Source organism: Drosophila takahashii, chromosome 2R, assembly GCF_030179915.1.
Source record: "Drosophila takahashii strain IR98-3 E-12201 chromosome 2R, DtakHiC1v2, whole genome shotgun sequence".
Lineage (NCBI taxonomy): Eukaryota > Metazoa > Arthropoda > Insecta > Diptera > Drosophilidae > Drosophila > Drosophila takahashii.
The window spans coordinates 27,751,410-27,774,670 of record NC_091679.1 but is presented as its reverse complement, the minus strand read 5'-3'; the positions used below and the strand labels follow the sequence as shown (position 1 = coordinate 27,774,670).

Sequence of the window (23,261 nt, the reverse complement as noted above, 5' to 3'; positions counted from 1 at the left end):
GCTTGTCAACTTTGATTTCTGGATAAGCATTAAAAATTCCCCATATGTATGTCGATAAATTAACCAATGAATGATAAGGGGCTAAATAAGTGCTCCGTGTGGGGGGTACATATTCCCCTCGGAATCATGAGCTATGAGCTCATTTGAATAGAAATTAACTAATTCGGTTGACGGCTCTCCACTACGCATATGTATGTTCGTGCCAAAAGGCGACGTCATGGTTGTGGGGTTAATAGCCCACTTAGCATTATGCGGCCTTTTGGCTTTAACCTGCCCAAAAATAGACCCCCCCAAAAAATTGCCCAACTGACCTTAGAGCTCCGATTCGATTGCAACTGGCTTTTGTTTTTCTTTTCACTTTTATTTACTCGATGTTATGTTTTTCTTTTCTATTGTGTGCTTGGAATTTGTTAATAAATTATTAAAGCCTTAATTCTAAAGGGTCATGACTTACGAGTTCCATTCCTAACACAATGGAGGCGTAAACTAAGTTAACACTAGTTGTGGAGCAAAAGGGCGTCTCCAATCGAGGAATTGCTTACAGAAGAGGTCAAAGAGTTTAGCTTTATAAATTGAAGGGTTTTTGCTTTACGAAAAATATATTCTTTTACAAGTTAAAATATTAATATTTTCATTCAAATGGACTAATACATTTTTTGTAGATTTTTAGGAATTCCCGTTCTGATTTTGGAAGATTTTTTTTAAATATTCCTTTGACCGCAACTGTATATTTTCGTGGGATATATGGGAGTTTCGGGATACGTATCGATTAGCTTATGGCACAAGTGGGTTAGTGAGGGCCAACTATTTGGATTAGTGCAGTGGACCTTAAGGCTACGTATGTATATCGTTTACAACTACTCAAGTCGGTACAGTCGGAACCGTACTATCACATGGTTTATTGAGTGGGCAGGAGCAACATCCTGCTGCTGCTGGTGGCTTCGGCTGCCTCACAAGCTCGTCGTGGCCTGCAGCTTGAGGTAGCGCGTCCCATTCTCCGCATCCGCCAGGCGGGCTATGTGATCCGAGGCGGCGTAGCAAGTGGTGGCCGTTGGAGTGCCCGGCCTGCTGTTATTATTGTTGTTCTGCATGCTGCCGCTGCTGCTGTTGCTGCCAATACTATCGCCTCCATTGCCATTGGTTCCATTGGCCTGCCGAATCCTCGTGGCTCCCCAGATGAGGACCAGCACGGAGGTGACCAGCACTCCAAGGCCCAATCCCGGCAAGAAGCTCTTGTTCAGAGAATCAATCACCGTGTAGCTGTGCAGCAAAGTCGACTGCTGAGTCTGTTGCGGTTGACTTCCGACCACTGAAGTGAAGCGACGCTGATTCAGCTGGTAATCCTCGCCAGCCTCGTGGACCGCTTCCGGTTTCAGCTCATTGGCGGTGTAGTAGGGACGTCGCTGGTACTGACGCGACACGGGAACGGAGCCCGGACTGCTCCTCTCCAGCTGGGTGATATTGGAGCAGCCGATGTTCAGTTCCGCCTCTGGTTTCTTCTCTTGGATCATGACCAGACAAAAGCGATAGCTGCAAAGGGAAATGTAGAACGTTAGTTATTTAATCAAATAATCTGATTAAATGGTGGCCATCTCACCTTTCGCCTATTTCCAGTGATGAACTATCGGGCACTATGACACTCACTGTGTTCTGACCATTGACCACTTTACTCTCGCAATGGATCTATAAGGTATAAGGTTATCAGAACAATGTACAATACGTTTCGTTTATTCCCACTCCTTACCGGTGAGTTGTCTATGAGAATTTCGTTTATGTGCTCCTCCTTGTAGACAAAGATTGCATCGCACATATAGTCCTTTTTGCTGAGATTCAGGAGCCAGGTGAGGATCAGGCCATAGTCAGCCGAAAAGTGCAGTTCGTGTAGAATAATCTATGGATAAAGATTTGCATTTATAATCTTGTATTTTTCTATTTATACAGGTAATGATTTCTGAAAAGTATACAACTCAAGTTAATATTCATCGGTCCATAAACAAGTGAACAACTTAAATTACTTAGTCACTGCATTTGTCGGGGACTTAGCTTTGAAAATTTTAAAACTTTATGATGCTTTAGTTAAGAACTATCCAAAGTGCCAAAAAGTGGTAAGCAACAAAAAAGTAACGATTATTAGGGTAATAATGATAAGAAATGTTTTGAAATTATGAATGGTACCATTAAAACTTTTTATAAATATTACTTTTAAATAAAAAGGTACCTCCTTGATTACATTTTTTTGAGCAAAGCTAAATTTTGTTTTCGTATAAACGAAATGGAAATTTAACAACTAAGATAGTATTATAAAGAACAACACTCACCTCCTCGGACAGATCCTTGATGGGCGACGTCTGATTTGGTTTAGCCAGTGTCTCCAGGTGCTGCATGATGTTGTTGTTATCCTTCTCCACGTTGTCCATGTCGCAGCTGAGCGTCTCCACGGGAACCTGCAGAAGTGGAGCTCCCTCCAGCCTGGGCGGCGTCACACAGGAGGCACTCAGGCTGGAATGCAGCTGGGACTCCTGCAGCCACTCGGCGAATGGCCGGATGCTGCAGTCGCAAGAGAGAGGATTCTCCTGCATCTGCAGGCTCTCCAGTTCCCGTGCCCCGTCCATTGCATTGCGGGCCACAATGGAGATGTCGTTGCCCGCCAATCGCAGCTCCCTGAGAGATGGTAGCGGTGCTATCAAGTCCGAGGTTAGGGCTCGCAGGAAGTTATGTGTGAGATCCAGCACGGTCAAACGGGACAAATGCTGCAGCGAGGCACTGGAGATGGCCACGATGCCGTTGTAGCTCAGATCCAAGCTGTCCAGTGCCCCCAAACCGAAGAAGGCGTGATCCTGCAGGACATCGATCTGGTTGTGGCGCAGCGAGAGACTCACCAGCCGGGAGAAATTGGCCAAGGCCTTGTTCTGGATGCTCTTGATCAGATTCCGATTGAGATTCAAGCTCTCGAGATTCCTCATGCCAGGCAGAGTCTGCTCACTCAGCGGTCCATTCAGGTTGTTGGCCTGCAGATCCAATTGCCGCAGACTGAAGCACTGGCTCAGGGACCTCAGGCTTTGGGCATAGTCCCCCAACCTATTCCCGCCCAGCTTCAGGACCTCCAGCTTTCTAAGATTACCGAATGTGCGCTGGGAAATGCTCGAGATTTGGTTGTTGCTCAGCTCCAGATAAACCAGGCTGGTCAGACCCACAAAGTCGGCGGTGCCCAATGCCTTGATCTTGTTGTTGGCCAAGTCCAGGCGCTCCAAGGCGCCCAGCGTAGACAAAGCGTTCCAGGGCACGCTCATCAGTGCGTTGCCCGGCAGCCCGAGTGCCTGCAAAGGTCCTCGGATTCCCAGGAAGGCGGACTTGTGGACCCGCTTAATCTCGCCCGAGGAGATTACCAAGCCATGCAGCGAAACGCCATCGAAGATCTTGGCGTCGCTCAGGAAAGTTACGTTGCGCAGGGAACAGTCCAGCAAGGAGATCGAGTAGGGAGAGGTGCGAAGTCTGTCCGCAAGGAGCTGTAAAGATTAAAGTAACAGAAATAGATCAATGAATTATTTAGGTTTAGATAATATTTATCAGTAGTGTTTTTTGATTTGTTTTGTTTTATTAATTAGTGCACCCATCTTATCAATATTTATAAAAACATTTTTTTTTCAATTATTTTATGAGGTTACCAATTGATTATCACAAATATGCAATGCAATCTTTAAAAGACTCCGTGGCGCAACGGTAGCGCGTCTGACTCCAGATCAGAAGGTTGCGTGTTCAAATCACGTCGGGGTCAAATGTGAAGATTTAATTACAGATCTTTATCTTTGGATATTAAATCATTTTTTATAAAGTGCTGATATGTATACATTATATTTCCTAATGGCATATTTATGTAAATAACTAAATCTTATTCGTTAATAAAAATTTTTTTTTGCTGGTTTTTGACTTTTGCTGGTTCCAGAATGAATGTCCTTTATGTTGAAAACCCTGTAGGTAACAAAATGTAGATACAATATACAAATGTATGGTTTTACTTTTTTGTATTTATTAATAAGACTAGCCGGATGGGAAACACGGTATCAAAGCTAAATGCACTAATCTTATCAGTACTTTTAAAAGATTTTTGATTTATTATTAAACTTTAGTAATATATTAGCTCAAAACCCAATAGTATCAAAACAAGACTCCGTGGCGCAACGGTAGCGCGTCTGACTCCAGATCAGAAGGTTGCGTGTTCAAATCACGTCGGGGTCAAAGTTGAAGATTTAAATATTGTTAATATTTAAAGGTTTCTAAATTTTTTTATAGCTATTGACTGCATCGAGATGCATCTGAGATGATTTAATTATCGGATATTCAATGTCGGTTTATTTTTATTTTATTCTAGAACTAGAAAATTTTAAAACTAATATTTTCCAAAAATTGCCTTACCAACATTCCGTGCAGATCAATGTTGCACCGCAGTGTGTGGGGCAAATCGCAACCGCACTCGAGTTCCGCGTTCCGAGTGCCAGTGATATTGGGGCACTTCCACTCCATGAGGCCATCGTCCACGGGTAGCGGCAAAGAGGACACCTGCTCCGCCTTGCGTTTCCTCGGAGCGCTCTTGTTGACATATTTTCCGGCTGGCGACTTGGACTTTGACCTGCTGGAAACGGGGGCGGGAACTGCGGCTGCGGACACCACATAGGCGGTGGGCGTGGTGGGCGAGGAGGAGGAATATGGGGAGGGGGTGGTGCTAGTGGTGGTCGTTGTGGTGCTGTCCTCTAGCAGATCCTTGAGGTCATTGGCCGCTGCCATCGCGCACAGCAACGAGAGCATGAGAATTGGGCTGTAAATGGAAAAATTTTCATGGAAATTAGTCGGACGATCATTGAAAAGCGAAAACACTTGGAAGCTGGGAGGGATGCAGTGGCACTTGCACCGGCACTTCCCAATCCCCGCTCCTCGCACATCATCAGATCATGCGTTTTTAGGTCAAGCCGCAGTTGTCACTGACACTCTGACACACAAACACCCACACAGTGCATCTGTGTCCAGCATCCAGTGGATGTGGATGCGTTTCGGTCTAAAGATTCCCATTGTTATCTCTGCAAGACAATTTGCCAATTTAGAGCTTAACGCAATCAAAGCGATTTATTGAATGCACTGAGAGATAATCTAGGGAGTTTTATCGTAATCTTTAATACTCAAAAAATATATTATGCATCTTTTGTTCAGAGATACCCGTAATCCCTAGAATTAGCTAGGGGTAATTTAAAAAAAAAATCCCCACTAAGACAATAGCTCAATAGTTGTGAGTAACCCGCACATTTTTTCCATATCACCAGACCGCTCCCGAGTGTCGCCTCCCACTTCCAGAAGAAAACAATAGCTGCGTGCGAGGCTTTAAAAACCCGGATTTCGGGCGCTACGCATCCAGTGCCGTTGAAATAATTCCGCAGCAAAGTGCCCAGTACTCGCAGTTGCCGCGGAGGGAAGCGCCCTGGAAATTCACTCCAGACCAAAGGATTAGCAGTGGTCCCAGTCTATACCTCCACAACGAAATGGCCAGTCACTTGCCCAAGGGTGGTGCCCTCGTCCTGGTTCTCAATCTTCTCCTGCTTTCGCAGTGGGAGACAGAGTCCAAGCTGCTGACACGTTGCCAGTTGGCCAAGGAGCTGTTGCGTCACGACTTTCCCCGCAGTTATCTGTCCAATTGTAAGTATAGTTAACCAACATAACCATCTTAATATTGGAGATATACAAAGAAGCAGTTAGTGAAAGATTTGAGGAAACAATTTCGTAAATTTATTAAAGTGATTCAAAGCTGAATGCAACAATATATCCAAAATAAATAATGTTTAACTAGAATAGTTTTTTAGGACTTAGGTTTTAGTTTATACTTCGATTTATTTCTGAATATATGAATTGTTTTAAAGATTTTTATGTCAAGATGATTTGATTATTCAAGTTTAAATTAATTTTATTTTTTTAAATCACTGTATTGTAGTAGAAAGTAAATAAAGTTTTATGGGCAATAAAAAGTCAAGTGTTATACTTATTTTTTGATTAGAAAAAAAATGTAAATTTAAGCAAACGAGCACATTCAATTAGATTCAGGTCTATAAAAAAGCACCTTTCGTTATTTTTATAAGGGGTTTGTCTGGTGGAAGCCGAGAGTGGACGCAGTACATCAAAATCTATGCAACTGCCCAACCAGAGCGTCAGCTATGGACTCTTCCAGGTGGGTTAACCCAAGTTCCTTATCTACTATTTCTGGGACCACTCCATGCTAATCCAACACTTCACAGATCAACAGCAAAAACTGGTGTCGCAAAGGTCGTCGTGGGGGAATCTGCAACATCAAATGTGAAGGTAAGGCCACATTCCCCAAAACGCCCACCTAAAAAAACCAAGATAACTTTGAGCCCCTTTCGCTCGGTTTGCAGAGTTCCTCAACGATGAGATCTCGGATGACTCACGCTGTGCCATGCAGATCTTCAACCGCCACGGATTTCAGGCCTGGCCCGGATGGATGAGCAAATGTCGTGGGCGCACGCTTCCCGATGTTTCGCGCTGCTAGGACTGCCTTTCTACTCGATCTTAGCCTTAACTAACTCTATGCATAGCTACTAAATCATCATATAAAGCTTAAGTTACTGTGTCTGAAAAAAAACGTGTATTTATTTTTCGATTCGCGTGATTAAAATATGTGCAGTATTTTCCCTCTATCAGCTGCAATTGGGATGCTATCGCAATCCTAGTGGGTTTTCCCGAATGCTAATCATTCACCTTTGGCAAAGCAAACATTTCATATGTAGTATTTATTTTTAAAGGTTTCTCAGAAAAACCATCGATAAGTACGGTTAATCTGAAATATAATCTGCTTTGGGTAGAGATTTTTCAGTTATACATTTTGCTAATAAAGACAGAAATAATTAAAAGAATGCCATAATAAACAAATTGTCTGTTATTTAGTATAGCTATTTTCGGGAATTACTTTCGCTTGGTTTGATAACCCTAATAACCACAAGGTGAAACAACAAAGTTCTTGCGAAATTAAAATGAAATATGTTTATTCCCTGATATTACAATAAAGTTAATAAATATGATAATATAAGATCATTGAACTCTGTCTTATTCGATTGAATTCCACAATACTTTCATTTATAATTATTACGAGACTTACAGAGCCACCCAAGCTCGGGAAGTCTCTTCTTGCCTCCCCCTCTCCAAATTCCCCCAAAATCATCTGATTTGTCAGAGAGTTCAGGTAGAGTAAGTCAACCGTGACAACCGAGCACCTTATCAGCTTTATCAGCAAGGCGAGCAAATTTTTAATGGTTTTGTGCTCGGCGATCGGCGTTTTGGGAGAGAATTTACCTCTACGCGAAAGCAAAATGAGGCGCAATTGGATCTGAGAAATACTTGGGCGTTCAGTACTTAAACTCGGGTCAGCAGCGTCGCACCGGCGGGCTAGCTTCTCATCGGATCCGATCGGGTGTACAAATCATATGTATTTGAAAGCACGCCATCGCCAAAACGAAACCCACGAAACGCGGCAAGAAGATACAGATAGTCGGAGTTCCAGTCTCTCAGGCCCTCAGTAAACTCGTTTCCTGCTGCTTCCGAGATCGCTGTTGTTCTGCGTTAATGTTAGGTAAACAAAGTAAACAAACAATTTGCTCAGGTAAAAGTGTTCTGCCAGAGGAAGGAACTCAATCTCATAATTACATTCGCTTGCATGCAAATCTCGAATAAAAAGTGAAACGTGAACAGTGCGTATACTTAATAATATGTTCAGAACGAATCCCCAAAACATGAATTTGTATTTTGTGTTTGTTATTTAGTTTGCGGTAACCTTGAAAAGTACATTTGTTGGTGGATATATCATGCCTTTTATTATTTACATACAAATGATACGCTTACTTTAAATAAAAGTCATAAATTCTCTCGTTTTAATGGCTTGATTACACGTAATCAACTAGGCGTTTTACTCAACTTGAATATAGTACTTTATTAACATTGTTTATGACGTTAAAGTAAAATGTTAACACTATAAAAACACACATTTATAAAAATAGATTGTGCCATAAATCGAATAATACCTGAAAACGAATATTGTCTTGTTAAAAACGTCTTCTGTGAATTATGAATACGAAATATAGCTTTACTTTTAAGAACTTACTCAGACATGATGGACATATCTTTAGATAGGAAAAGTACACTGATAATGATATACAAAGATTTGAAAAGAAGACTGATACAAGGCCGCTGAAACGTGTGGGAGTCAACAAAGCCAGAAAGAATGGTAATTTGCTAGTCAGTTAATTCTTAACCAGAATTCCGAGTTTCTTGCTTGGTGTTAAAAAGAAGAAATGTCATGCGAAACTGTGAAAAGCAAGGAAGCTGCAAAAGAATATTCTCTAAAAAGTATTCAGCAGTTTTTTAGCACTTTCAAAGATGGTCAACGAAGCGAACTTAGGTAGTATATATTAATCAAACTCAAAACAGGTGTTATAGCTGTCAAATGGGGAAGTGCATATAGAAGAATAAAGAAATTATGCGCAAAGCAGAACTCTGTGAACTTTTTAGGTGAATGGTTAAGTAAGTCCATAAATAATGAGGATCGCACTTTGCTGAGCACCCTACAATCTATATTATGGGTCTTCTACTTTTAGATCAGCTTAAAATGAAAGCTGTATGTATGTGGCTAATACCGGTGCTGATCCTGCTGCAGGTGGGATCTAGGCAAGTGGAATCCAAGAAATATCAGCGATGCGAACTCACCCGAGTGCTGGTTGAGAACTACAACTTTGACAAAACTTTTATTTCCAATTGTAAGTAAATTAAAAGTCACTGTTAAAAGTATTTTACTAACCATATTATAAACAGGGATCTGCCTGGTGGAGCACGAGAGTTATTTGGACACCAGAAAGATAACGAAAAAGGAGAACGAAAGCAAGAACTATGGTCTGTTCCAGATCAACAGCAGAGATTATTGCTCCGAGGGACGAAAAGGAGGGCAGTGCAATATGAAATGTGAAGGTGAGTTCAAAATAGCTATTCTTTGAGAAAAGACTTTACTAATGGACAGTAAAGTAAATAATATATGCAGCATTTAATTACGTTAAAAATACAACATTCATTAGGAAGTCTAAATCCAATTCCGTTTACTTTATTAGATTTCTTAAATTTATCCAATAACGTGGGTGTTTAAAGTCTAGATTTTATTAAACAAGTTTAGACGGAGGCATTTAATGCTCTTCATAAAAAAAATCAAATTTGTTTAACAATGTGTTATTAATTCTTCTAGTTTTTAAGTTAAGATTAAAACGTTATCCAATCCTAAAGCATTTCGAGCTTTTCAAGTCAAAATTGGTACCATCTAACGTTAAATCAATTCATATCAATTTTTTTGGGTGTAATTCCAAATTCATAAATGATCTTTTTTCCAGACTTTTCCAATGACGACATAGGCGACGACATCGCGTGTGCCAGAATGATCCAGGAACGTGAGGGCTTCAAGTACTGGAAGGGCTGGGATCGCTTCTGTCGCAATCCCCAGAATCTGCCCAATCTCCGTGTGGCCTGCAACCTGCGGAGCCTGTCTCCTCTGCGGACACCTCGCGGTTTCCTCACGGGCTGAACACCTATTCCTATGCACTACTTGAACATCTAACCTAAGAAATATATACAGACATACGAGAATGCTTTGCATAATTGTTCGTTTTTCTCTGCATTTGCTGGATGCCCACACAGGGAGCGAGTGCATCCAAGTGGGCGACCTGGCACTCTGTTTGGGCGTTTGGATCTTGATGGTACTTTCCAATGACATCTGGTAATTGATAGCCATGGCTGCAGGGCAGCCCAACATTGCAACCCGAGAGCCATTCAAAGTCAATCATATTAACATAGGTTCTTGCCACCGCCCGGCGAACAATATCATTTTGCATTTCCGCTCAACAAAAGGCGGCGTTTCCGTTTCTGGGCAATGACAACAATTGCCAACGCACCGCAGGGCATCAGCATCAGGGAAGCGTGCAAAGCCGAAGGCAAACAATAACAGGTGGAGGCTTAAAAATCAGAGCGTAACTGCCGACTACAATGGCCAGAAATGAGCAGAGGAAACACTGGCTCGCCGGTTCCATTAGAATGCCTTTTGCATATGTACGTGGTCAAAATAAATCGGAGTTTTGCTGGTTACATCACACACGGAAAAATTGGTCAGGTTAGGATATTTTTGACATTATTTCAAATGTACTTTGCCCATTAGCCATCATCAAAATACTTATAATTTGACTATCTCTAATAATTGGTACTAGGTTTCTAATGAAATGGGGATTTTTATGGTTTGTAGGGGACTACAAATGGACTATACTTGTCAATAAAATGTTGATATATGATAACTGAAGTTGGTTCAATAATAATAGTAATCAGCTCTCATAATTGATATCTAAATTATAGATAACATCAGTAGGTAGTAAAAAAATTAATAAAAATTTCTTTCTGTGCAGCAAACATAAAGTCAAGTGTTGTGTTGACCATTGCGTACACACCGGCAACATCCTCAACAATAAAAATATTTTAAAATGCAGCTCAGCTTAACTCCACCTCTGTCACGCTAACTGGTCAACGATTCGAAACGTTTGAGTGCCTTTAATTTCCGCTGTCCCCCTGCCAGATTTGTTGGTTTCCTCCCCTCAGTCCTCAGTGTGGCTAATTATGCATAAAATGCCACGCCTCGCACTTCCCACCTTCCCAGGACCGGAGATCCCATCGCTGACCTGTCGCCGGTGACTCAGCAGGAGCATTGGGCCCTACAACTGCACTCAATCAAAACACATCGCATATCCATCGGCCAACTAGCTGCCTCTTCGGCGTTTGTTTAACTTTGGGTTTAGCACGGACTCGCTAATCAAGCCACCACAACCAGTTGGTCCCCTCTGAATGCCTGAATCCGAATCCGCATCCGAAAGAAACCGAAAAGCAGTCGACGCCATCACCTTTGTGTGTGCAGACGCAGACTGGAGACGCCAGTTTGGGTTGATTATTCATCTGGGCCCAGAGCCGCCTGCTCCCACACATCCGAGATGCCGAGAAGTCGTAATGTGGGCGAATTTCAAATGCTCTTTGATGAGAATTACGATTTATAATATATATATCTTAAGACCATGAAAAATATAAACAAAATATATTTTAAAATATTTACTTTTTCCCAAAAATGTACAGTTACAATTTGATAGAGTAGCGCAATAATAACAATAATAAATTTTTTTAAAGGCTGTTTTTCCTAATTATTGTGCTTTGTAATAAAGCATTCTGAAATTTAAAGTTAAGAAGAGTTACTTATGAAAGCAGTTTTAAAAAGGCTCACATTTAATTTCTTACTCTGTTGATAAATGCATTTTGGAATGTCCAAATCTATATATGTAATTCAAGCTGATTATTATTTTTTAACTCCTATCCCAGCTAAGAAACCCCTCTTTCTGGGGTCTCTAAATCTGCGCTAGTTGCTGTGTAGGCGCTCGGTTCAAAGCGCCATCGTCATCGGCATAGCCATTATCATCATCAGAGCAAAACCCGAGAGCCAAACACCAGGAACAACTGAAATGCGGCAAGAGCCAGACCCAAACTGGCTGAAATTAAGGCACGTCAACGGAAATAAACCCTATATACGTATGCGATGGTATATCGTATATGGTATATGGGATGCAAGCACGGCCAAATGGTTGGAAGTGGATTGCGTTGGTAACGGCATTGCAACGTTTTCTTTGGAACGGAACGACCGTGCTGCTGCCTGATGATGCTGCATGAAGATCGAGAGATACAACGATATGATAATGACGCCGCAAAATGGGTGTGAGTGTGTATACACATATATAGTACATAAATCTTGCAGCTGACTCTGAAAACTTGCCACAATCTTCAAAACTGATTGGAAATTTCAATCATTTGCTAACAACAAATCGTAAAAAAGCGATTCTTATTTATTTTGCACATAATTTGAGGCTTAACTGGCACACCAGCCAACGAAATGTATTATTATTTGGTTTCTTGTCTTTATTCCTCTCCCCTTTGCTAAACATTTTTGAGCTCCCAAAATGGCCAAAACATGCGATAAGCCACCGAACAATTAAAAACGCGTTTTTTGTTAGCTCGCCTTCTTTGGCAATAAATGAAAAAAACTCGAAAAAAAGATAGCAAGTAATTGTAGATAGGGATTTATCGAATGGTAGTTGCTCTCTAAGTTTAATATACATATTTATGTAGCGCTGGATATTAATATTACAATATTAATCATGATTTACTTGTTATACCATTATTAAACAAATTATTTTCCTATTTTTAATTAGGTATTTTAAAAAAATACGCTTACTTAATTAGTAACCTGAATTTTTTTCTGTGCAGCAACTTTCGGAGTGCAATTTTGGCGTCAGCTGCAGTTGGGTTGCCTAATTATTTATTCGTAAAACATTTTATTTTTTTAAGAAGCTCTAACCGCATAAAATACGAAAAACAGCAGCTAGCAAATTGGGCAACATGTAGCTAATCATAATGACAGCAACATGTTGCATAGGCCAAAGGCGAAATTAGTAATTTGCTATTTCATTTTATTTTTATTTTATTTCAGTTTGGTTTGGGGCATATTGGATATCAACCTGCTGGGGCATTGTTCGGATGTTGAAAGCGGAACGAAATGAGGCACATATGTTGTGTGTGTGTGGCAAATGAAATTTATGCCTAGCATGGAAATAGTAAAAGTTGCTGCCAAAGCCAGCCAAAGGTCGAAATGTCACGCAAAAGTGGCAACCACAGACGTGAGGCACACAAAAAAAAGGAAGAAAAAAATGGTAAACCAAAACAGCTGCTTTCGAAACTGAAGTAGCCGCACCAACATCAACCATTGTGGTCTGCCTGGGTATTTAGCATGCCAAAAATAAAAGGAAAAAGGAGTAGACAAAGAGGACAGGAAACAGAAAACACAGAATTGTGTGGGGAAGCCGGCAAAAGGGATTTAATTGTGATGCCCATCCTGGTTCTCTGGTCCCAAATCCCTTCCCCTTTCTCAAGGACCGAGAATCGAATGCGTGAATGACTGGACTCTAAAATCGTCTCTGTGTTAAGAAGGAAACGGATGCAGATATTCAGACGAGGATTTCAAATATTATATTTCCATCTACAATTGAGTCAACACAGGCTACACACAACGTTTTTTTTTTTGCTTTATTTTTGTTTATTTGACAGGCATCTAAAAACGGTGGCAAAAGCTGTCGGCTTTTAATCCAATATTGTCAATTATTTGTTATTCACAACAATCACACTGAACTGATAATTTTGCATTGAGACTTTTTGTGAAGGTTTTTAAATATTAAATATTATTTTCAAAACATTTAATATTTATATTCTTTAAAATGTGTAATGCAGTTATTATATAAATCAAATAAAAACCCCTCTTAACGAGGTAAAAAACTAGTGACGATCGCACCTTCAACATACAAAAGTTCTGATATCAACATTTGTGACGAAAAATTATTACACTCGTCATTAAATAGACTTCCTAATATTTTCTCATTCGGCCCGCCCTAGCAAACTATTCCAGCCTTATTCCCTTTACAGGCATTTTCTATTGCAGCGTGCCGAATGCGGCTATATAATAGTAGTCGCCTTCGCACACTCTCCTGGTGCGCTTCGTCACTACATGGACTGCCGTCCATAGTGATTCCTAAATATTTTGAAAGCAGTTTTATATATTTCGCTTAGGCAAACAGATCCAAAATTAATTAAAAATTGTTTATTCGTTGATGTCTAAGGATTTTTGTATTTTTATCTTGAATATTACATTAAACCAATTTTCTGAAAGTTACTGAAAGTAAAATAGCAAATAATTAAAGTTAGACTCGGATGCATTTCTCAATTGTATAAACATCATATTAAGTACCTAATATTCCTTACAAAATAAAACCTTTACATTTTCTCTTACTTTTCAATTGGTTTCGACTCTAACTGCCTTAAATTATATTTTATTAGTTTTCTTTTAACAACATCTGTCTCGATGTGGGTTCGCTGGTATTTTCAAATAGCTGGTAATATTGTCAAAGCGAACTGCAAATCACAGGTCTGACAAACGTGTTTCAGTTGTAAACGACAAAAGCGGAGGGGCACACAAAAGCAACAAATGCGAGAAATGAAATTAGTGAGTATTATTTTTAAGAGTGGGCCGGCGACAAGTCAACGGAAACGTGTGGGTGGCGGCTGACTGTCGTCTCTGGTTTTGGCTGTTTTTTCAGTGTTTTTTCTGCTTTCGTTGTTTTTGCCTTTGTTTGCCAAGCTGCCTGTGCTGGGCAAATTACTTTTTAATTGAACACACACGTGGGCAGCTGCTCGGCCAAGTACCGACACTCGAACAATTAACCAAATCGCAGACAAAGTAACCAATAACTGACAGCCATGGCTGCAACTTGTTTCTTTTGTTGGCTGGTTGTGATGAGGGCAATATGTAAAACAAAATAAAATAAGATAAAATAAAATATGTGTATATCCGAGGGAAGAACAGTGGGCTAATCCGATCCGATTCGAGGCGATTTTCCCCTGGGGCAAGGTAAACAAACCATTCGACCATTCGGAGTTTAAGCCATTTAAGCCGGGTTTTGTTCGCCTGCATTTTTATTTTATTTACCAAATCTTGCACTTTATGGGCCCCTTGGCCTGCGTCTCTGAGCCTGAACATGAATGAACTTGGACCAGGCTGTGTTTAATTTAAATTAAATTGGATTTTCTGTTGCCTTTGCTCTGGCCCAAAACTGTTTTAAAATTCGAGTGTGCCTGGCTTCTCTTTTTTTCTGTTTTGTATACCATTTGCATATGAATATGGCCGACGGCAGCCGCTGCGAACAACTAAAAGCAATTTGAGATCGAAATTTATGGACATGGTTTGGGCTCTGGTCCGAACCGCTCCTGCAGCCCATTTCACTTGCCTCTGGGTCATTTATTTAATGCTTATAAAGGCATTTAAATATTCTTAACGTGAAACGATCGTGAAAACATCATAATATCAGACAGGACAGGAAAAAATCATTAAGTGTTAATATATATTTCTTAAAAGTAAAGCACCTCATTGATATTTCATACCATTATTGGGTACAAATCCCATTTAATTTATTTAATGGTAAACCATTTCATGTCTCTACAATAAAATTGGTTGTTTATTATGCTTGAAATGTTCCACAGAATTGCTATTTTAAAAATTAATTTGATAGAATGGAATATTTTAGAGAAACAAAACAAAAAATAATTTATTTTCAATATCGGTAGCCCCGCCCAGAGATAAAAACACACAAAAAAAAACCTGGTGTTCTTTAATATCCCTCCTTTAACCTCCTTGAACACTTTTACAACCGAGCGAACAATAAACCTAAAAACCAAGTTCACCGCCCACGCAAAGCGCCAGAAAGCCAGTTGAGACACGAGGAGGCCGCCAACGCATGTGCATAATGCTAAATCGACTGTTAATTGCGACATTTCGAAAGCCAAAACAGACACAGAAAGCCAATAAAATGGAAATCGCTGCTGGCGATCGGAAATCAACGAAAAATTTGAAGGAAAATATTGAACGGAGAAGAAGAAAGCCGCCGTGGCAGGGAAATGGCTTTCAGAAAAGTAAACTAAACTAAACATACACTCAAAAAAAAAACAGCCCGAAATCGCCATTAAATCAAGAAAATCGCCATGAATTTCAGTCGATGGCGATTTACCGTATTTTTTAGAAAGGAATTTTCTAAAATTTAGAAAAAAATTTCTGAAAAGCAGAAATACTTTTCTAAAATCAAGAAAAATTGCCATAAAATTGCGAAAAATTTCCTTAAATCCAGAAAGTACTTTTCTTGAAAATAGAATTTTTTTCTTAAAATAAGAAAGGACTTTTTTTATTTTCAGAAAATTTTATTTATTTTAATAAAATGTATACATATTTATTTTACTATTTTATTTCCTAAACAAGAAAGAGAAAAGAAAATAAAAAGGATGAAAAGAAAATTATTAATATTTCCTAAACAAAAAAGGAAAACAAAACAAAAAAGATAAAAATAAGATAATAAATATTTCCTAAAGAAAAAAGAGAAAAGAAAACAAAAAAAGATAAAAATTACATTATAAATATTTCCTAAACAAAAAAGAAAAAAGAAAAGAAAACAAAAAGATAAAAATTATTAATATTAATATTAAGTAGGTATTTAATATATTACCTATTATTAAAATTTACTTACTGCCAAATTATCAACAATACCTGAAATTGAAATTATTCCTGCAATCGAAAATAAAAATTAATATTAGAGAAGGATAGTATTTGCGGCCTGCAATAGTATGGCCTTTGCTTACCATAAATTTTCACACACTTACCAAATTTATATTTAAATTTATTTAAATTGCTTACCTATTAATTGCCTCTTAGAGGGATCGCACTTTAACTTTCTTAAATGGGCTCAACACAAACTTATTACTTTGAATGCTCATCCAAAACTGAGCACAAGGGTTCAAAATGCAGCGCAACGCAAGCAACTCTCTCGCGAGAGACTGCATTTCCAAAACAACAACGCAATAAAGTTACAGCTACGCACAAGAAAATTCTCGATCATACGCACAAACACACATAAACATATACATACATACGCCAAAACTGTCGTCGCAACGCGCCGCGGACTAACCCCTTGTCTTCTTCTTTTTCGTTTCGAAGAAAGAGTGAGAAGCATAAAAGAAATACAAAAAGTTTTTCTTAAATCTATGGTGATTTTCTAATTATACTTTTTTGTTTTCAAGAAAACATTTGTTTTAATTCAGAAAAATTCTTAAAATTTAGAAAAATTTACCGTATTTTTTATGGCGACTTTCTAGATTATAGGAAGGGCTGAAGTACATTTTTTCTTAATTTAATGGCGAAATCGCCATTAATTTAAGAAAACTTTTGGAGAGCAAACTAGGAAAAAACACCATTGATTTAAGAAAAAAAATCATTTTTCTAAATTTTAGAAAGGTTTTTCATAAAATTCTGTTTTTAGGGTCTTTTTTCCTAGATTCAAGAAAACAATTTCTAAAATTCAGAAAATTTTCTAAAATTAAGAAAAAATTTCATTTTATGGCGATTTTCTAAAATTTAGGAAAACAAATTTTTTGAGTGTACATATTATGCGACATCGCTGGGCAGATAGATAGATACCAGCGAGATCTTGGTCTAGCCCACACCAAGAGCTGCCCACACACGAATGCAAATGCCAGACAGAAAAAGACCAAAGTTGTGTGGCAAGAAATTGCTCGGATGCTGCGGAGGAGTATGCTAAGTGAATGGCTGTATAAGTTATGCATGCACTGCTAGAAAATAGTAGAGTCCTAACAGCCATTCTTAGTCAGCCAGTCGGCGGAGCATCATCTTTTTACTTCTTTTTATTTCTTTGGTGACTGTGGGTCCAACAAAACATTAGCTCATTGGATCGTCAGATGACAGCGACACACTTTGAGCGCACAAAAAGTAAGTGGGCAGCATAGCATTCAGCTGTTGTTGCGCTCCCATTGCCAAATTTGGCAACTGGTTGTGGAGCAACTGCGGCAAGTAAGTAGCACAAATGTCTCTTATTTTATCTCTTTTCTTGCCTATATATATATGTATTTTCTTAGTTGTCCCGCATCGAGCGCTCGCCCACGGTTGGCGAAACAAAAGACTTAGGCAACGAACTTGCCGTGTCAAGCCGAGAAGAACAGAAACCCAAATCCGAATCCAAAAGCCAGGCGGCTAATGAGCCGCATGTAAAGCAGTAAAAAATTATATAAACATTAATTATGAGCAATCTCTTTTCTTTTTTTTTTCTTCCTCTCCGCTTTCATTGTTATTGTGGGCGTTCGAAAATGAAATGTAAATAAAAAAGTCTTTTTCCATTTTTCGTATTCCATTGTCGCCGTAAGTTGAACCCGAAGATCCACGGCTGCCCGCTGTGAAAACGATGAGTTATATGAAATTAGAAGAGGTTGGAGAAGCAACAACAAAGCGCTAATTGCGCGTAAACCGAGCGGGGAAAACAGTGGAGCCTCCGTGTGTGGGTTTCCTCGATTGTCTCTTCGATGCGAATGCGTGGGCTAGCCAGGTGAATTGGGAAAACATTAGCCCGTGAAATTATACGAAATTTGAGACGAACACACAACGGAAGTGCCATGCGTTAAATGAGTTTTGGGCTGATTGAAATCATTATATGTCTGAATTTTAATACGAGTTTATTATGAGCCCGCGGCTGAGTTAAGTCAGCGATTGGGTTGCCTTCGAACCCTCGGCTATAATTAGATTAAAAGGTGCTAATACTTTGTGAACACGTAGAGAGAGTTTATAAAATGGAAACCCCTTTGATTTCTATCGCATAAACTCGTGGTAGTGGGCGTTTTGTATTCAGAGCGACACTCCAGTTTATTTGCCAGCAAATTAACCTGACTCACCTAAGCTTTGGCCGCATTCTGATGGGCTGTGAGGTCCTCTTTATCAGCGTGCGAAACTTAAACAGAGAAGCGATGGTGCCAGCAGCGTTCATAGAACAATAAACCGCATTAACCTGGCCGGCCCCGATGTTTGGTTTCCGTTTTCTACCTGACGGCTGTCGGGTCTTGCCTTCTGCTCCAGAACGTTTGTGTTTAAAATGCGATAAAGATCTTTACGGTGCACTGACGACAATGCGATCGGTGGGCCGTCAGTTGACACCGCTGGAGTTCGGGCTCAAACTGGACCTGTGGCTCACACACTCGCTCACTCGCGCACACACGAAATTAAAATTTCATTCATGAAAAGCAACTGCAGGGTAACAATCAACAGAAAGAACCGGAAACGGATGCGATGTTTGCCTTGCCCCCCGCCAGGATTCCCAGAGTTTCGAGGGTATACAGGGAATAGGGATGATGATGATGATGATCAGGTACCGACTGAGTGACCGACGACAAGAACAACCACTCCGGGTATTTGGTCAAATTTGCATTTTCACAGAGGCGAGACGAGTTGCAGCAGCTACAGAACCTTGTGTATTTCTTGTTTTAGCGCAATCAACTGCCACGAACCGAACCCGACGACGTCTGAAACTCGACTGAGCGGCCTACGCTCAGGTAAGGCAGGTCGAGCCGCCAACAGAATGATTTCATATGCGTTTGTTTGCCTCTCCGCCTCTCGTTTTCGTTTCGTTTCGTCTGGGTGTTTGCCTTTGCAGTCGGTTCATTCACAAATACTGGTCCGATGAATGGACGACCGACGACTGACGCCTCCGCCTCTGCATCTCTATATCCGAACTGTGTGGGCAGGCAGGCAACGTCGAATTGAACATGGCTCGATTCTCTTTTTCGGCTCGCCAAAGATCGCATACCGCTGGCTTCTGCTGGCCTAACCCAAATACGAGCCACTAAGCGAGCTGGAAAATAAATCAAACGCTGCGGAAAAAGTTCTCACACTCGACATGGCAGCATGGCAGCATCTGCTTGGTTGGCCAACGCTGGCCGTGGGCTATTTGATTTTCACATTGAGTGTGCCGCAAAACAATTTTCTTGTTTATCCATTTATTTCCCCATGCGGACATGCGGACTGGGAGTAGCGCAAATGCACAAATATGGACAGTGGAAAACGGGTTACAATGATTAGCACGCCGCACACACTTCGGCGTCTGGAGAATCTGAGTGGAAACGGGCCGCGTTAACTTAATTAATTTGTGCTATTATCCAGGGCTTCGGTCTTGATGGGCACCAGTGAGGGCGGGATGTTCAGCGTCTGCATTGATTAGAGGAAAACCAATTAGCCACCTTTGTTGATGAGTCTGCAGTCTGGCGACTTACCTTTCCCGGACAGGCAGCCTCGTACTGGTGCTTGAGGCTCTCCATCTCATAGACGCAGGTGGACAGGGCTGTGCGAAGCTCGCAGAGCAGTACCATATCGGAACGCAGTTCGTTGAAGGAGATGCATATGTCCTCCGTGGGCGGCGGAGCGGGATCTACAAAGAACAAGCCAATTAGCGCCTAGCAGGTGAATGTATTAACGGCTACACTCACCAACTTTGAACTCCTGAATGGCCTGTTCGAGGGCCTTCACCTTGCGCTGGCCAATGTTCGCCGGCAGCTTCATTTTCTGCGAGCGCAGCGAAACCCCGGAGCCGCGCAGGTCGGCGAACTTGATGCCGCTGCTGCCGATCTCGATGGCATTTACCACCGAGTCCACCTTGGAGGGCCGCGGCTGAGGGTGAACCTTCTTCTTGTGCAGTTTCTTTTCGTATTTGCGCGTGTTGGGCGTATTTGATGCATTATCGTTCTGCTGATCGGCCTGTGAGATGAGCTTCTGCAGGTCCTGCGTCTTGCGCTCGCGCTCCTTCTTCCGCGCCTCGATCTTCTTCATCTCGTTGATCAGCATTTGCTCCTCCTCCACCTGCTGGGTGGTGCGTTTGAATAGCTTCTCCAGCTGCTCCTTGCGCCGCCTCTCGTGCTCGGCATCGTAGGAAAACACTTTCTTCTCACCGGTCTGATTCTTGGCCTTGGCGAGCAGGGCCACCACCTCGTAGTAGCGCTCCTTGAGCTCCTCCACGGTCTTGGCGCCATGCTGTTGACGGTTCCAGCGATCCGCCATCACAATGAAGCGCAGGTCGAATCTGTAAATTATATTAAATGAGATTTGGACCGATAAATAAGGGAGGAGCAGCCTACCTCCTGGCCAGATCGAAAAGATGATCGGTCTGCACCTTGCTCCAGTTGTTAATGTTGTTCCTCAGATGGGCATTGTACTCGGTCATCGTGTAGGAGGGCACCTCCAGCTGTTTGTTGAACTTGGCGAAGGGATAGTCGGTGGAATTGTCGGTGACCCGTTTCCAGTGATGGAAGACGGCTGAATCGTTGCGCGCCGGATTCGAGAAGGGAGCCCACTCCCACTTGCGCACCTTCTTCATCCCGAGACGAGCCTTCGTCTGCTTGTAACCGGCTCCGATTCCCAGGGCCGTATCCGTGGGCAGGAGCGGCGGAGCATCCTTCTTGTCTGTGTACAGCAGGGCGAACACCTCACGGTGCATTCCCTCCGGACGACGGGATGCCGTCTTGGTCCTAACATTAATAAAATTAAATACTTAATGAAGCACTACCATGTAAATGCAATTGTTTACCGCTCAAAGTTGCGCTTCTTGGTGGCCAGAAAGGAATCCCTCGTCACTTCGGGCGTGTTGGCACGCTCCATGTCCAGAATATCGCGCACATCGGCCGACATGATTTAATACTTCTAGTTGTTAACAAAGGTTTAAAAGATATTGCAAAAATTGTTTATTTTGATGGTTTCTCGCTAATTTTTGTAAAAAACATTAATGAGACCACAAAGATCAAGCTGGAAAATACCTACTATGCATGAATAAAATATACCAACAAACAAGCAGAATAAATACTAGATCTGGTATATTCTAGGGCTACTGCATAATAGATAAAGCGGCGGAAAATTATCCTAAGCATGTATCGATAGTCGAAATATCGAAACTTATTAGCATATTTTAAAAAAACCATCAATTCGGTGGAATTCTTTATAATTGTTCCGCCATTTTTGATTTTTATGTATCCACGATAGCTGTAAGCAGTGTTTCGGTTGCGGGGGCAACTTCTACCATTGATATGTATCATGAGCGTTCTTCAAAACAAACTTGATCACTGATTACTGATCACCACCATTAGGCCTGAAGGCTTAGGTAATTTTGGCCCGAAAATTAATATTATGAGTCCTAATTTGCGTTGAATTTCGACCGTATTTGTATCGGCTCTGTTCCAAGAATCGGTGTCACAACCAAACCCTTTAAAAGAGTATTATTTGTCCATGTCGATAAAGTGCATTAACACCAGTCAAATTGTTCATGAAAATATATAAAAATGTCAGTAGGCCTTTTAAAACAAATGTCTCAAATAACTGTTATTTACGATCCTCGTTTTTAAATACTTAACAATTTTAACAGTTTTTGTAATACTCCTCCCCTATACAATACAAATGTAAATACAAATGAAATACACATTTCTTTAAAATTTTATTGTCATATATGAAATGCTTTTCATGTAAAATGTACATATATCATATTACTTTTCACTAGTACAACACATTTCAATATAGGTTGTGTCACGATTAGTATGAATTAAAAACAGAGAATTATTAGAACAAAGTCTTAAAAGTTCTTTAACTTTGTATATGTTGAAATTTATGAAATTTGCCATTGCTTCGAAGTCGCTGTCCACAATGTATGACGCAGTGTGATCGAAGTAATTTCCTTTTTTCAGTAGTGTCTTAACATAAATGACATATTCGTCTTCCGAGTGATTAATCCAAACATCCAAAATGCCTTTTATTGTTTCGTAGCTCAAAATTGCCTTAATGTAATTCGGTGCCAAGAAGCGATAGCTTACAATGAAATAATCAACATCTTTATTATAGTAGATATTTTGTAAGCTGGCCGGTTTTGAAAAATCAGACGTCTTTTGAAAATTAGCTGTATGTATATTGTCACCAGGACAACATTCTCCATCAAATTGTTTCAAGGTCTTAATGTTGCAGTACTGAGAATTCACACTATCCAATGCAAATAGTAAATGAATTAAAGTACATAAAGCTGACCAGATATATTTGTTCATTTTTGATTATCAATAGATATTTTATTGATTTATTTTTTTGCGTGTCGAATTGAGGGCTGCGGATAAGTAAACACGTTATAAGAATTTACACGGCCGTATGTATGTGTTATTTGCGATTTATGGTCTTGCTGCGTTCCTTAGAACACGTCTTGTCACTTCAAATTATACAGCAAAAGGAGAGAGCTGAACCAGCTCATCGGATAATAAAACGATAATAGTGTTACCAGTTATGGTAGTGAGCAGAAAATGAAGTAATGTCATTTTCAAACACAAGTTAAGTTTCTTTTTTTCTTATGTGGTCTTCCCACAGAGCTCCATCCACCATCCGTTGAATGGATGGCCCGTAAGGTTTTGCCGTTCCGCCAAACTGTTGGGATTTCTGACAAATGTGAAACTCGTGTTCCCTCAGTTCCGCTCATAACAAACTACGTATAATTCAACGATAGCCAAAAAACAATAAGCTTAAGCATTATTTAATTTTTTCCCGAAATCGATTTGATTTGATATCGTAATCAACGTTCAATTTTTCACAGTCAAGAGGAAGAATTCAGAGTTGCACCGAAGAAATCGCCTAACTATCGCATAAAAGACCCCGTCAAAGTCCGTCAAAATTGGATGGCGGACTAACTAATTTTCTTCTGTGGGAAGAC

General features: G+C 40.5%; 4 protein-coding genes and 2 non-coding genes across 7 annotated transcripts; 4 read left to right on the top strand and 2 right to left on the bottom strand.

Annotated features, from left to right (window-relative positions):
- Positions 1-340: 340 nt before the first annotated feature.
- On the bottom strand, positions 341-19,119 carry Lrt (Leucine-rich tendon-specific protein). The gene is made up of 6 exons (XM_017147816.3): positions 18,439-19,119; positions 4,414-4,813; positions 2,319-3,506; positions 1,745-1,891; positions 1,598-1,683; positions 341-1,530 (listed from the first exon to the last, which is right to left on the bottom strand). The coding sequence occupies exons 1-6, from the start codon at positions 18,528-18,530 to the stop codon at positions 951-953; spliced, it is 2,493 nt and encodes an 830-aa protein (XP_017003305.2). The 5' UTR covers positions 18,531-19,119; the 3' UTR covers positions 341-950.
- On the top strand, positions 3,704-3,775 carry TRNAW-CCA (transfer RNA tryptophan (anticodon CCA)). The gene has a single exon. It is a non-coding gene; the product is annotated as a tRNA-Trp (tRNA).
- Positions 4,165-4,236, top strand: TRNAW-CCA (transfer RNA tryptophan (anticodon CCA)). Its single transcript has one exon. It is a non-coding gene; the product is annotated as a tRNA-Trp (tRNA).
- On the top strand, positions 5,399-6,636 carry LOC108061546 (lysozyme). Its single transcript, XM_017147819.3, has 4 exons — positions 5,399-5,682; positions 6,120-6,208; positions 6,276-6,339; positions 6,414-6,636. Exons 1-4 carry the CDS (start codon positions 5,529-5,531, stop codon positions 6,545-6,547), a joined length of 441 nt encoding a protein of 146 aa, XP_017003308.1. The 5' UTR covers positions 5,399-5,528; the 3' UTR covers positions 6,548-6,636.
- LOC138912651 (lysozyme) lies at positions 7,399-9,687 on the top strand. 2 transcript variants are annotated; one of them, XM_070213865.1, is made up of 5 exons: positions 7,399-7,624; positions 8,479-8,571; positions 8,646-8,804; positions 8,860-9,012; positions 9,423-9,687. In XM_070213865.1, the coding sequence occupies exons 1-5, from the start codon at positions 7,618-7,620 to the stop codon at positions 9,611-9,613; spliced, it is 603 nt and encodes a 200-aa protein (XP_070069966.1). In that variant the 5' UTR covers positions 7,399-7,617; the 3' UTR covers positions 9,614-9,687. The 2 variants fall into 2 exon arrangements, with proteins under 2 accessions (XP_070069966.1, XP_070069967.1); XM_070213866.1 differs by lacking the exon at positions 8,479-8,571 and having other exon boundaries at positions 7,401-7,624.
- A 400-nt stretch (positions 19,120-19,519) lies between the features above and the next one.
- On the bottom strand, positions 19,520-21,314 carry DMAP1 (DNA methyltransferase 1 associated protein 1). Its single transcript, XM_017147704.3, has 5 exons — positions 21,117-21,314; positions 20,668-21,057; positions 20,023-20,612; positions 19,810-19,964; positions 19,520-19,744 (listed from the first exon to the last, which is right to left on the bottom strand). Exons 1-5 carry the CDS (start codon positions 21,215-21,217, stop codon positions 19,679-19,681), a joined length of 1,302 nt encoding a protein of 433 aa, XP_017003193.2. The 5' UTR covers positions 21,218-21,314; the 3' UTR covers positions 19,520-19,678.
- Between the last annotated feature and the right edge of the window lie 1,947 nt (positions 21,315-23,261).